General features: G+C 38.4%; 1 protein-coding gene across 1 annotated transcript in view; it reads right to left on the bottom strand.

Moving 5' to 3' along the window:
- Nucleotides 1–16,152, bottom strand: part of MYO16 (myosin XVI) — a 638,577-nt gene that overhangs the window by 359,958 nt on the left and 262,467 nt on the right. The window contains 2 exon segments of the mRNA XM_017868179.1: nt 3,505–3,615; nt 14,250–14,400. Of these exon segments, the coding sequence (XP_017723668.1) occupies nt 3,505–3,615; nt 14,250–14,400 (262 nt within the window).

Raw genomic sequence — 16,152 nt, 5'->3', positions numbered from 1 at the left:
TGACAGACTGGATTAAGAAAATGTGGCACATATACACCATGGAATACTATGCAGCCATAAAAAAGGATGAGTTTGTGTCCTTTGTAGGGACATGGATGCAGCTGGAAACCATCATTCTCAGCAAACTATTGCAAGAACAGAAAACCAAACACCATATATTCTCACTCATAGGTGGGAACTGAACAATGAGAACACTTGGACACAGGAAGGGGAGCATCACACACCAGGGCCTGTTGTGGGCGGGGGAGGGAGGGATAGCATTAGGAGATATACCTACTGTAAATGACGAGTTAATGGGTGCAGCACACCAAAATGGCACATGTATACATATGTAACAAACCTGCACGTTGTGCACATGTACCCTAGAACTTAAAGTATAATAAAAAATAAATAATAAAAACAAAAAACAAACAAAAAGAAACAAAATGCAAGTGCAAAATGCAATTGCTGTAGGAAGATATGTGCCTGGAGGCAGCAGTAGGGGTCATCTTCTGCGTATAACTTGAAGGTAGGGCCGGTGACATTTGCAGGGAAATCAGATGTGGGGTGTGGAAGGAAAACCAGCATCAACAGTCTTACTAAGTGTGTTGGCCCAGGAAGCGACAAGAGTGGGACTGTCATGAGCCAGGGTGGAAAGGCCATGAGACGTGAAGGTTGGAAGAGCTCAAATGACCACATTTGGGTATTGGAATTTTGAGATTTCTACTAAACTAGTGATTTTCTATTTGTGGGGAAGGATCACTTGCTTTTAGTTCCAATTAATCATGGACTGATACCTTTGTAAAACATAATAAAAAGAATTACTAAAAAATGTGATTAAAAGACATATGAAGTTCAAGCTCTGATTCTTATTAACTCCAACAGATAGGGATTAAACCAACAGACTGCTGGAAGAATTTCTATAAAAACACTTATTTCCATTACACACTGGTCATAAAAAATTCATATACCTACTCATCCGCAGACAGCACATTGGGAAGCACATATTACCATTTAATCCATAATGTTTAAATTGCTTGTCTACCCATTAGAGGTGATTTCAGACACCATAATGTACAACATTCCTATTATGAAATGGATCCTAATCGATTGAGCTTTTCTGTATTTTAGGAATTGAGCAGAAGAAACCCATGCCTCACACAGTGGCAAATTTATGTTATATGAACATTAGGAAAGCAGAGAGTAGTATAAATAGTTCAGGTGATCAAGAGAGAGGAACTGACTAGAAAACAAATTATTTAAGAAGATAGTCCACTGGGTGGAGGAGCTAGAGGCAGGAGTTTGACAAAAAGGTAGGAAGTATTTACTGTTTAAGAGGGAAACAGCAGAAAAACTCACATAACTAACTCCATTTGTTAAGCGGCTTTACCTATTCTTGTACGTGGGCTAGGATCATCTTAAAGCACTGAGATAATAATGCAAAAATAGCAATCGTATAGTTTTTACTCTGGGATTAAAGGAGAAGGGCATAAGCAACTATGTTTTATTAAAGATTTCCAGGAAAGTTGTAGCCTGACAAGGACAAAGTTCCCAACTCCTTAGACCCTCCCTGGTCCCCAGGTGTCTATAGTCCTTATTCACCTTTTGATACTAACACCCTCCTCTTCTGTATATGTCCTTCCCATAAACACTCTCTGGCCAGCCTGAAAAATTGGAGAAGGTACATTAGAACACTAGTTTACCATCTTCTCAGTTTTGCTGGCTTTCCAAATAAACCTACTTTTCCTCCCATCAACCTTGTCTCTGGTGTTTGGCTTTTGAGCAGCCCAAGAACCAGATGTTAACAAACTATCAATGATTACAGAATAACAAACTGTGATAAATTCTCTAAAGATAGATAGTCCATGATGATGTAATCTAGAAGCTCTGGGAAGGTTTACTTAAAGAGTGGGTACTACTTTGAGTGGGAGTTTATAAAGCTAACTATTTTATGGAGTAGAAATATAACTCTAGGGGAAACAAACAAACAGAGAAACAGTGTAAGGAAAGTCCTTGATGCAGGAAGGCAGGTGATAGGTGATTTAAATATAAGTGAGAAAGAGTCCTCAGTGACTGTTCGGGGCAGATCAGGAGGATTCTAGTCTCTGGAATAAGGGTTGTGGTCTTTTTCCCATGAAAAGTGGTGGGCCATAGAGAAGATTCAAGACTGGGAGCTTTGAGATTACATTTGTGCTTTATAAAATTACTCTAGTTCATTGTGAGATTGGATTGAAAAGAATGATGAAGCCTCCCCTAGAAAGTTAGTAGGTTGTTAGAGAAGGGAAGGTAATGGCTTTGATGAGGGTGCTTACCACGGAGGTGGAGAGAACCAGAATAAATGCATATTTAGATGCAATGTCACTTTAAAGGTACAAATGGGTAAAGAAAGAGAAAACAATTTAAGCAATGGTCTTCTAGGCTTCTATAATTACAAGTGAAAAAAAAAAACCAATGCAATACTGGGAAAAAGATTAAAAAATGGAATAAAAATACACACTTTACAAAAGTAACAGGGTGATAACAGAGACCAAAGTAATCAGCTCTTACCACTTTATGCCAATGACATGATTTCATTAATTTTGACAGAAGTATTTAATTTTAAGTGTATTTACAGTGGCAGGCAATTTATCTAAGCATTAAGATGCTACATTGCATTTTCAGAGGCTAATCAGCATTTGACAATTCATTACTTGTAAGGAAATCTCAGACTTCACATTTACATGAAAATTACTTAATCAGTTTCTCAGTAGACTAGAAAACAAAAGTGTTATCAAAAAGGGATAGCAGGTATGTGCATAATCAGATTTCTTTATAGACATTCTGATTGAATTGCTCTGTGCTCTGTGTAGAATATAACAAAATCAGAGAGTGGGAGAGAAAAAGAAAGAGAAAGAGATTGATTTTGATATTACAAGGTATCTAAACTGTTATCAGTGTTGGGAAAGTAACACACAAATGAGGATAGAACCACAGTAAATAAATTCTCCATGCTGTCATTTGAGTAATATTTTTGGATTCTACTATCAGGAATCTGTGCATAAATTATTAACTTTACAAAGACATTTCCTGGCAATTCTGAGCCACAACAGTTTCTCTTCTCATGCAAATAGAGAGGCAGTCATACATGCATAGTCAATGTATGCTCTTTCACTTCCTGTTCCTGATCTAGCAGGTTCAAGAAAAGTAGAGGAGACAGACAGCAATTTTATAAGTCATATGCAGATCCTGCTGGTTCTAGCAAGATCTTCCACAGCAATCATGACAACAGGAAAGTTTAATAGCAGTACTTGTGTCTGTCCACAAGGTATTAGTTTATACTTAACTCCAAAATTTGGAACTGTGCTGAATTTGCTTTATAACTGAGCCAGAATGAAGCTAAACTCACCTTGAAAAATTCAACTTAAGCTATCACCATGCCCAGAAGCTCCAATGAGCCCTTCACTTGCAACATTTGAAGCACTAAAGGGTGATAAAAACATTCAGCAAGACAAAAGCAGTTCAAAAGGCAATTTCCAGGGCACTCACATAGATCTGATTGTTTCCAAAGCGCTTCTGAATCTCATAGAGCAGGCTGCCATCATTGAGCTCGCTGAGTGTGGCCAGGTCATCATTTGGGGCAGGAGGCATTAGCTTGACCTGGGGAAGAACAGAAAGTATGATCAATTCTAATTGCTTTCCAATCAACTTTCTTCACAGTTGGATGTTCCACTTTCAATTACCTGTCAAAAATTTGAAGACAACCTGAGTTAGGAACTGTTATATGCAATGGTTCAATGAAAAAGAAAAAAAGAAATCCAAAGCCACAGAGCAACGTATTCAGATGAGAATTTTTGTGCTATACTCCCCAGGGTGCAGGTGCACACACCCTGTCTGTTAGCCCAGGCATTAGGTCTGTCAAGATGAGTTCAGCATGTTGACTCTTCTTATTCCCTACTGATAATTTAGACAGCTCTGTACTGTTCTCAGTCCTCTGAAAGATAGGCAGTGGAACACCTCATATATTTGTAGTGTTCCCTAAGCTAAAGCGAAACTTTTCATGTTACCATTGTTGGCATGGTAGGGAAGAAATGTGTATGGAATTTAGATTCTGCATTCCTGTAAGATGAGGCCAGGTTTTAAAGGTAGACTCCAGATCTTTCTATTCTGCTCTACATTACTTTTAAGATTAAGGTAGCTATGAGATTAAAATAACTGTCATAAATAAAGCTTTCCTATTTAATGTAATATGCCATGAAAGTTTAAAGACTGTGCAACATTTCAAATACAAAAGATAAATTTGGATTCTTCAATTAAATGAAAATCCATTATTTTCAAATTAGAAATGTGCAATTTTAATTTTATGTACACAGAATATGCTCAGAAAAGTAGCCATTTGATGGAATATGGTAGGAGTGTTTTTTTAATATCACACACAGGAGCAAAAGAATAAGAATATTCTTATCAATGTGAGCTCTTTGATACTTCTAGTCAAGTTTTAATAATTATCATTTGTATTCATGTATGTACTCTATATTTGCATTTTGTATTTGTATCTGTATTATATATTATTAATAGTATATACCATTGCTAAATAATTTGAACATAAATATTTCTGCTTATCTAGTAAATGTAGTGTAAAAAATACTAAACATTTTTAATAAAACTAAATTTAGTACTATCTTTTCTGATATTAGTGGATATTTCACAAAGCATAATCTTTCCCATGAGTTCACAAAGTAGGTTTATTTTCTCCCCAGGCTTTCTAAACCTAATGCATTAATAATAGAAACACAGGCTGGTGTGGTGGCTTACACCTATAATCCCAGCATAGGGAGGCTGTGGCGGGTGGATCACTTGAGGTCAGGAGTTCAAGACCAGCCTGACCAATGCGGCAAAACCTCACCTCTACTTAAAATACAAAAAAAATTAGCCAGGCATGGTGGCACATGCCTGTAATCTCAGCTACTCAGGAAGCTGAGGCACAAGAATTGCTTGAACCCAGGAGGTGGAGGTTGCAGTGAGCCGAAATCGAGCCACTGCACTCCAACCTGGACAATGGAGCAAGACTCTGTCTCAAAACAAACAAACAAAATACATACACACACACACACACACACACACACAATAATAGAAACACAAATTGAGTAGTGGGCATGTTGAAAGGTCAGAATTTTTTTTTTTATGAACTCTAGTTAGAATGGCGGCATGGCAGCAAGCTTTATGGCACTGGAGTTCAAACCATTTCTATAAGCAGGAAACACAATATTACAATAGACGCATGTTTACTAAAAACTAATTTGTAAAATATTCCAGTAGCTGGGCATGGTGATGTGCCCTGTAGTCCCAGTTACTCAGGAGGTTGAGGGGAGGGGATTATTTAAACCTAGGGGTTTGGGTTTGAGGCTGCAGTGAGCCACGATAGTGCCACTACGTGCCAGCCTGGGTGACAGGGCTAGGCCCTGTCTCGGAAAAAAAAAAAAAAAAAATCTAGATTTCAGAAATATCAACAACAAGCCTGTACCCTTCCCCACCAAGATGCACAAACTCAAACACCCTGAATTCATTGTTTTAACTACTTTGCAACCTTTAAAGGAAATATATTTCCAAAGATCTTTCAGCATTAACCTACACTAAGCATACAATATAGTTTTACTAAAATTAGTTATTTAATGTTGGGTTAGAGGCATAGCTTTAAGGCTTTGATGTGTCAGAATTATCTACTTGAATCTTTCAAGAGTTGCATCCAAACACTGGTACTTTTGTTGATAAAAATAGAAGTCATAATGTTCCAGCTATGCCGGTGTTTCCTGGGTCATCAAAATGATTTTGAAATTGTTTGATATCAACTTTTTAACACTATACACTGAGTTCCACTTTGCGGAGTCTCACAGGCACCAAGCGCTACCTAGACTGACAGGTCTCAGAGAGAGGCGTGGCAACAGAAGAAGCGACGCCGCCTTCAGCACAGCCCTCAGGAGAAAGAACTGGTGGTCTTGATCCAGGCAGTTTTTAATTCTGCTTTCATCGGTCATGCAAATTCAGGTAAATATCTTAGACATTCATTTGAGCTTCCCTACTTCGAATGTTAGAAAATGCGAGCTCATCTACCTCTGAAACATCAATTATTTGTATTTGGCTGGTTGAACAACAGTGTTTAAACCCCAGTTGTACATCTTCCAATCTGTGAGTTCTTGAATAGTTTTCTACCTTAACATCATGAAGCTGCTTTTCATTCTCTATGTGATGAAAGATAGTATATACTTCAGAGAGTGGCTGAGGGAATTAAAAAAACGAGGGGAATTTGGCCTGGTGCCTCCTCTGCAGCTAAGTGTGCCTCATTAGTGCCCTTCGTAACATATATAGGGGCCACGGAGACCATGTAACTTCCTACCAGCTTCCCTTGGGGCTGCGGGAGGGAGGGATGCGGGTGAGTGTGGAGGGCCCTGGGTCTGTCCGTGCTGTTCTCAGCAATGATGCTCAGCTTTCCTTTGCTTTAGGAATCAGAGTTCTCATTCACATATTTCTTTCTGAGGAAGGTTCTTCTGCTGAATAACATTTTTTTTTTTTTTTTTTTTTTGGAGGCGGAGTCTTGCTCTGTCGCCCAGGCTGGAGTGCAGTGGCCGGATCTCAGCTCACTGCAAGCTCCGCCTCCTGGGTTTACGCCATTCTCCTGCCTCAGCCTCCCGAGTAGCTGGGACTACAGGCGCCGCCACCTCGCCCGGCTAGTTTTGTATTTTTTAGTAGAGACGGGGTTTCACCGTGTTAGCCAGGATGGTCTCGATCTCCTGACCTCGTGATCCGCCCGTCTCGGCCTCCCAAAGTGCTGGGATTACAGGCTTGAGCCACCGCGCCCGGCCTGAATAACATTTTAAAACATTTTGGCATCCATTGTTATAGCATCCTTATTTAATGGATGAAGAACTTGAGGCCCAGAGAGGACATGGACTTTTGCTAGGGTCACACAGCTGATAAGTCAGAAGCAAAAGCTGGCCTGATAACCACTGGGGAACAGGAGGAATTCCAGTGGATAATGGAAACATCTGATGACATCTATTCAATCATGGGCCAAATTTCCCTTGCTCACCTTCTTTGTCGGCCATTGTGCTAGAGGTTTAGGACAAAGGGGAAAAAAGGAATGATGTTTGTGACCTCCCCTATGCGGGGGACAAGTTAGGACAAAAATAAGAAATTACAAGTACAAAATGTATGTGAGGGGAAAACAAGATGCTTTGAAAAGAGAAACATTTTACTTTAGATGATCCGAGAAGTCCTCTTCGAAGAGGTCACGTTGATGTTGAAATTGGACATCATTTTCAAAGGCAGTCCTGTGGGATGTGGGGAGAGATGTCTCAGGGAGAGGGAAGGACATGGTGAGGGCTGTAAGGTCGGGAGATGGGTGTGTGGGAGGCCCTAGAATCTGCCCTGGTGTGGAGGAGGTGGGAGAAGGCAGCAGCAGGGGATATTGAAGGAGCTGGAAAAGCTTCCTGGGCCATGAGGACGAGCTGCTTCATTCCAGGAATTAGTGAAAGTCATGGAGGGGACGGAGCATGGGGATGGCAAGACCAGTTTCACAGTGCTAAGATGACACACTGGCAGCTGCAGCAGAGAAAAGGCAGAGTGGTGAGACCAGCCAGCAAGCTCTAGAAAAAGGGGGCCCAAGGAAGAGGCCACAGAGGAATGGATTGGACTTTAATTTAAGAAAAAGAGGAGCTGCCATATGCAACTGTATGCAACTAAGTTGTACTTGATTTCCTAACTAGAATTAATTTAGACAAGATTGAAGATTTTCTTATAAAGATGGATAATTTTACTGCATTCCAGGATCACAGACTGGAATAGTTGCCCTTGGATATAAAAGGAATCTAGAAAACATGTGCAATTAGGGAAGAATGTATTTTCTAGAGGTGAAATAACTTGTGGCAGAAGTCCTTATGTAGAGATACACATGAAAGGGAACTTTCACCATCAATTTAGGGATGGATGTAAATATATTTTCTTTCAAATATCTTTGCAACGTTTCTCCAAAGTACATAAACTTACACACACATATAGACAACCCCAAAAGAGATGTAGGCATGCATGAATGCATGTACGAAAATTAATTCATATGCATATTCATACATGTAACTAATTTGATGTAAATCAGTAAATGATTGCAATAACTTTGAGTAATGCAAAAAGAAGGCAAAACTCTCCAGCAAGTTAGCATACATCTTCAACTCCCAAAGAAATTATAAAAAGGAAGAAAATCAAGAGCAACATTTGTATTTTCTTCAGGAGTAATGATTTATGCTAAGATAATAAGATCCCTCTTACAGTCACGATGCTAACAATTTCAGTGCAAATTTCTGTGTGCACATTTAGCAAAAACATGAATAGTACTAACAGAAGTTCTGCATTTGTTCCAGCAAGCCTGGAACAGCTATCACAGACATCTCATTGGTATTCCTGTGGATTCTCGTCTTCAGTGGCACAGCTGTTACATGGGTCAGAGAGTATACTAGGCTGACAGTAAAAATGTGACTACTCCCTAGTCTGTTTATAGTTACACAGTGGGGCAGATCCAGTGTGAGAGTAGATCAAGGGAAGAGTTCCTTGCATTTCTCACGTCAAGATTCCAAAATGACCTGAAAGGAAGCTTTGATAATCAGTCTTAAGCAAGGCTATCAAAGGAGCACATTCTTTATAGATTTCAAAGCATTGTGACAGCTGATAAGTAGAAAGAAAATAAAAGTATATCTGTGGATGTTTTTATGCTGCATTTGTAGGCTGAAAAGTAGGCACCACCAATGTCTGCCAAATAATTATAACAATAATCACCAGATAAGTACAAAATATTGCCTATCCTCTCCAAAATTGACCACTATGGTTTTTATTATATGTATTTCCAAAAGGAGAGATCTAAAACACAAGACAGACATACTTTAGAAATCAAGGAAGAATTTAGGGGAAACACTTTGAGAAATGTTTTGCGATCCAAAGCTAATTTAAGTTTTGAAAGTATTCTGAATTTGCTGATCCCTCGTCTCCATTGTGTGGACGCGGTTTTGAGAACCGTGGGCTTTACCATGTTGTCTTGTGTTTGCTTGTTTGTGATTTCTCTCTGGGAGGCTGGTAGTACATGTCCAGGGAGTAGAAGCCCAAGGGGCAACAGAAATGATCTGACTTGTGGGATCAGGGTCACAGGATTTGGAGGAAGGCAGTCTAGGGGCAAACAACCCAGTATAGATAAGTTAAGAAAAAAAAAAAAAGGAGAAAATTAAAAAAAAAAAAAAAGACTATGTGTTGGACAGGTGCAGGGGCTCATGCCTGTAATCTCAGCACTTTGGGAGGCCGAGGCAGGTGGATCACCTGAGGTCAGGGAGTTCGAGACCAGCCTGACTAACATGGTGAAATCCCATCTCTGCTAAAAATACACAAATTAGCTGTGTGTGGTGGTGGGCACCTGTAATCCCAGCTACTCGGAAGGCTCAGGCAGGAGAATCGCTTGAACCCAGGAGACGGAGGTTGCAGTGAGCTGAGATGGCGCCACTGTACTCCAGCCTGGGTGACAGAGTGAGACGCCATCTCAGAAAGAGAAAAGAAAAAAGAAAAAAAGAAAAAAGAAGCTGTGTGGACCGGAATGACCAGATTAAGAAAGGGTGATCACATGACACATACTTTACTTCGCTTCCCAAGGCTTCCACCCGTGCCATGCCTGGTCAGTCCTGTGTAGTTTTGCCTTCCTTTTGTTATTCTGCCAAGGTTTCTTAAATAGTGAAGTCTACCAGGCCCTTTCCCTTTCCCTTTCTCTGGCTGAAGATCTACGTGTTTGCGTCTCTGTGGACTACAGGAAGAAAGTTTTAGCGAATCTTACAAACCTGCTGTGGTGCCACTAGAAGAGCACTGGATACAAAATAAAAGAAACATTTGTGATTCTAGACAACTTGTTTAACTTTTTGGTCGAGAAAAGGGTCACACTCTGTCGTCCATGCTGGAGTGCAGTGATGACATCCTAGCTCCCTGCAGCCTCCAAGTTCTGAGCTCAAGCAATCCTCCCACCTCAGCCTCCTGAGTTGGTGGGACCACAGGTGTGGGCCACCATGCCCTGCGCCATCATGCCCTGCTAAGTTTTAAATATTTTGTAGAGATGGGGTTTTGCTATGTTGCCCGGGATGGTGTTGAACTGTTGGCCTCAAGCAATCCTCCCACCTTGGCCTCTAAAAGTGCTGGGATCACTGGTGTAAGCCACCGCTCCCAGTCTGCCTAAGTTTCTTGAGTTTAAGTTTGGTCAGCTTGAAACTCAGTTTGAAGCTTGAGTTTAAGTTATGTAGTGAAAGTAGTTAATAACCTGCTCACAGTGACGTTTTGAGGATTAAGATAATGCAGGTGAAAGCATTTCTAAGCTTTGAAATGTTAACCAACGTAACACATTATTTTGCCTTATTATTTTCTAAAATCATCTATATTTACATTGAAAAGTATAAAGTCCTGTGGATATGTTGACTGGAACTACATGAATTTGGAACAGATCCGTGCAGGGAGTAGAAGACGTTACTGCTCTGGCAAAATCAGAGTATGTAATTCCAGTCAGTCACATACAGCCAGTCTATACAATAATAACAATATGAATAATACATCCATCTACTGTCATCTTCATAACAACCATACAAGGCTGGTCTTATGTACCCATTTTACACTTGAGGCTCAGTAAGGCTATGGGACTTCCATAGAGTTCCTGAGCTGCAGACCTGAACCACAGCAAAGCTGCAGGCTTCTCTCCCGCTTTCTCTCTACCCCAGGCTATCATGGCTTCACTAAACGGAATAATCACTTGACTTCAATTTCAACCTTAAACCTAATTTAAGTAAACATTTCTGAAAGAAGAGAGGGAGGAAAGAGGGAAAATAAGAAATTAGGGAACCAAGGAAACAATGAAAAATCCCAGCAGGTCAGGGAGGGATGGGATGGGAAAGGAAACCAGGAGGGAAAGGGAAGAGAAGGAATTCTTGCACATTATATGCCACGTAAGAAACATTCTGAGTTCTCAGAGATATTATAAAAACAAATGTTAATTTTAGTGGTTCTCGGAAATTAAAAAAAATAAAATGTCAAATCATGTCTTTAATATTCATTTACACAGTTACCATTTGATAAGACCTACACTTTGTAAAAATCTGGAAAGAGAGATGCAAAGTAGTTTTTATTTTAATTTTTAAAAATTTTCCACATGATGTATTTATCTCTAAAATGTGAATCAGAGTTTTATGGCTTTGAAAAGTGTTTTGGAAAGCTTTCCTATGAAATGTGAATATATAATCCATTCAGTTTATCACGCTGCTCTTCCCTGGAGAGAACTGTCCAGCTAGCACCTTGTGGGCAAGAACATAGGAGAACACGATGGATACAGTGTGGCATATTACCAGGTGAATATTAGATCACACAGGAGCATAAAGCCTGGGTAGCCACCGTTCCCTCTCTATTAACGCATAAATAGAACATGGTTACAATTACTTTTTATGTCTAGGATACAATTATAAAAAGTCTACATTAAAACAGAAAAGCTATCCTATGAAGATTACACTTGATATTCTTATGTCCTGAATGTCTTATATTTGAAGAATATTTTATGTCTTTTAGAAACATCTTATTAAATTGCCACTTAAAAAGCAATCAATCTGCTAATCATAAATTGTTTTAACTCCACAGAGGGAGAAATCTCAGTACTTTGATGAAACGGTTGACCTAGTTTGCTCTTCTTTAATTAAATAAATATCATTATACTTACTACTGCTAAACTCAAACACCTAATTAACACAGCTTGAAAGCAAATTAATAGAAATGTACAATAATTTCACATATACACATTGACTAAAAGTCATGCCATATCACTAATTGCATTCAAAAGTTTTTGAATGTTAGTTAATTTGAACAGTAGGAAATCAATTCACCTGAGATTTTTCACACATTTCTATAAATGAATTAAGAAAAAATACTTCAAAACAATGCCAGTAAAAACAAAACTATATTTTAAAGTTATCTTTAATTTCTCTAGGTTATATAATGAATAACATTAATTTTCCCATTCTTAGTAACAAATTAAGGTATGAGGAAAATAACTCCGTAAGTTTAAAATAATATTCAATTGTTGGTCATACTCAATTTTTTGCTCACATACCTATTCTACTAGAATGCTATGATATAATATTTTAATCAATAAACAAGCTATTGAAAAAATGAAATATTTCCCCTCCCAAAAGGAAATACATGAAAAAATATATATATATACACACACACATATATATATAAATTTTGTTAAATCTAAAGGTGAGCAGTAATGCTTTTATATATAACAAGAGAAAGCAGCCCATAAGACTTTACTCAAAGTGGCTGCCCGTGAAAACAATTAGGAAACAGAACTCATTCTTGAGTTTCAACTGTTGTAAAATAACTCAGAAATTTGTTTCCTCAACACTCACTGCAAACTAATTTGAGTCTTAAATATCTGTAATGAAAACAAAAACCAAGCTTTTAGATTACTAAATTTATGGGCGTAAGTGTTAAAATGTATGAGAGGTAAGAGGGTGTTAGACACTAATTAATGGTTATTTTTCCTCTATACAGGATACTAATTACAGGATAGTATTAAATCATAATTGGAAATGGAAAGTTATGTCAGACATTAAAGTACACAAATTATACAGCTCAGAAACACGTGGAATGTCAAAAGAAGTTAATAGGATCCTTAAGAAAGTTAAGAATATTTTGCCAGGTGTGGTGGCTCACACCTATAATCCAAGCACTTTGGGAGGCTGAGGTGGGAGGATCACCTGAGCCTAGAAGTCAAGATCAACCTGGGAAACACAGTGAGACCCTATCTCTTAAAACACACACACACACACACACAGGAAAAAAAAGTCCGAGCATGGTGGCACACAGCCTAGTCCTAGCTATCTGGAAGCTGAGGCAGAAGGATCACTAGAGCCTGTGAGGCTGAGGCTGCAATGAGCCATGATTGTGACACTGCACTCCAGCCTGAGTGACACAACAATGTTCTGTCTCAAAAAATATATACGTATTTTCTCTTAAATTTTACCTAACCTTTGATTTGTCTAGTACTGTGGACTCACTGTATTTCTCCAAATTCGTAGGTGGAAGCCCCCATCCCTAATGCAACTGTATTTGGAGATAGAGCCTATAAGGAAGTGATTTAGGTTAAATGAAATCATAAGGGTGGGATCCTGATCCTACAAGATTACTCCAGAGAGTGCCCTCTCCCTGCTCCTCCCTGCCTCTCCCTCCTTCCCATTCTCCCTGCCTCCTTCTGTCCACCCTGCAAGGACACAGCAGTGGGAAGGAGCCCTGCACCTTTAGTCAACCTGCACCTTGACCTTGGACCCCCAGAATCCAGATGCCTCCACGACTGTGAGAAATGCATTTCTGTTGTCGAAGCCACCCAGACTGCGGTGTTTTGTCATGGCAGCTTGAGCCGATGAATACACCTGCTAAAATTTAAAAGTGTTTCAAATGTTTTGCTTATCTGCTTTAGTTACTTGAAATAACAAAAATTACTAAAATTAAAATTAAATTTTAAGAAGATCTTTAGGAAACCTGGCTAAAATATCTATAAGATATGAAAAAATAGATACACTGAAGAAAGCTATTTTCAAGGATGCAAGTTATTCTGCCACTTATAAAACAGAAATATACAAAAATCATTTATTTCTATGGCCATAATAAAATACATTAATTTCCATAACTCCAAGCTCATTCATTCCCCTCTCCCCCTTCGAATCCAAAATTACCTCCCATAACTTGGGTGCCAGACAAGGACATATATGCACACGCAAACACACACACACGCAACGTAAACACACAGACACACACAAATACACATGCAATGCATGACCACAGTTACTTTTAAGAATAAATGATTCAGTGGCTGGTTTGCCCTTCTTGTTCGTAAAATATTTGGATCATTGAAATAAACCAAAATCACAGAATACATAAAAATCAAAATAATGACAAATGACTCGACTGGAAATATTCAAGAAGTAATGAGCTGGCTGAGTTTACATTCCTAGTATATAAGTCAAAACCAAAATTCAAATTGTAAAGCACAATAGCAATTATGCGTGTTGATCAGCAGAATGCACTAATTGTTTATGAAAACTGCAAGCAAAATATTAATCTAGGCATTAATTTGTCTTTGAATATAAATTAGTGCACACTTGTTTTTGAAATATGTGGGATTTTAATACATTACTTGATATGAAAAAGTACTGGTAGACATGCAGTGAGGGAGGGATTACCTGCTCGGGTTTGGTGGAACCGCCCATAGTGGGGTTTTCAGGGGTGCTGTCCTGAGACTGCTGCTTACACAGACCTTTCGTTGCATCTTTGAACATAATGTCTTTTTCCAACAGACTGTCTTGCTTGGCAATTGGTAACACTAGGGGACTGCTAGAGGAAAAAAAAGTCAATATTACAATTAGTCTCTTTCTAATGTTTTATCAATTGAAAATTACCAATACAGGATAGTTGGACTATAGACGGTGATTTTATTCAGATAAATACTTCTTATAAACTGCAGGAAAAAAATTAATCAGAAATCTGTAGGCCGGGCGCGGTGGCTCAAGCCTGTAATCCCAGCACTTTGGGAGGCCGAGATGGGCGGATCACGAGGTCAGGAGATCCAGACCATCCTGGCTAACACGGTGAAACGTCGTCTCTACTAAAAAGTACAAAAAAAACTAGCCGGGCGAGGTGGCGGGCGCCTGTAGTCCCAGCTACTCTCGCTGAGGCAGGAGAATGGCGTGAACCCGGGAGGTGGAGCTTGCAGTGAGCTGAGATCCGGCCACTGCACTCCAGCCCGGGCGACAGAGCGAGTCTCCAAAAAAAAAAAGAAATCTGTAAACTTAAAAAAAATTAATTCTAAACTTTATTCAATTTTAACTTTAAAAGAAAAAATATATACTTATTTGAATTCCAGAAGAAAACGTTTACAAATGTGTATCTGACTATGATAGATCAATCAATAAACAATTTAAGTGCTGAGATTGAAATGCATGGCTGAACTAGACAAGATTTAACATTTAAACGCAAAAATTGATTGCAAACAGCTGAATAAAGGCATCATTGTATAATTAGTTTAAAAATTACTCATTTAGGATTTAAAATACAAAATCATGGGCAAAATTTCAAGTTTCTAATGGAATAATAACATGAGAATTAAAAATAATAATATCTTTAAGGACTGCAATATTACAAACAGAGTAACTTTTGTTAATTCTATACAGCTCAAAGCCAAAAAAGGAAAGATACTTAACTTTTTATTCTTCTATTGACTTTATTGCCAAAATACAGCCATTATTTTATAATGTTCATTACAAATAGAAAATAAATGATAAATGTTGCATCGTATCACTAAGATTTAAAATGTGCCTCCTGAATTGTTACCATATAAGCAGAAATGCATGTGTATTTAATCAAGCGCCATCTATGTAAACATAATTATTTCATGTAGTCTACCATAGTCACTGTGATTCTAACTAGAGCTAAGTGCTATTTTTTTGCCTCTTTTAAACTTCTATTTATTGAGGTCTAGTTTACATACAGTAAAATTTACCCTTTGTTGTTCAGTTCAATGAGAGTCGACTGATATACATAGTTGCATAAGCAAAATAACCAGCAATGTATAGAATACTTTATCACCTCCAAGAGACCCTTTGTGTCCCTTGGAGTCAATTATTATTAGGTGAATTAGTGGCTTCTCACACTGTGATTTTTATTTGAATTTCATTTTCTTATTTTAAAATACTTATTAAACAAAAATGGAATATATTCAAGGTGTATAATGTGGTGATTTGATATACATTTTGTAAAGGAAACTACAATTCTATTAATTAACATATCACATTAGACCTCCAAAATTTGCTCATCGTATGATTTAAAGTGTGTGCTCTATGACTGACACCTTCCCTTGCTCCGACTCTCCAATACCTGGCAGCCACCGTTCTACTCTCTGCTTCTGTGATTTTCAGGTTTTTAAGAGTCCACACATAAGCAAGATCATGCAATATTTATCTGTCTGTGTCTGGCTTACTTCACTTGGCCTAATGTCTTCCACGCTGATCCACTGCAAACGATAGAATTTCTTTTTTTTTTTTTTTTTTTTTGTTCAGAATAATTTTTTTTAAATATTTACCCAATTTC

This window comes from Rhinopithecus bieti, unplaced genomic scaffold (genome assembly GCF_001698545.2).
Source record: "Rhinopithecus bieti isolate Rb0 unplaced genomic scaffold, ASM169854v2 scaffold_3734, whole genome shotgun sequence".
Lineage (NCBI taxonomy): Eukaryota > Metazoa > Chordata > Mammalia > Primates > Cercopithecidae > Rhinopithecus > Rhinopithecus bieti.
Note: the sequence above shows the minus strand (reverse complement) of the source record. Positions and strands in the feature narration are given on the sequence as shown.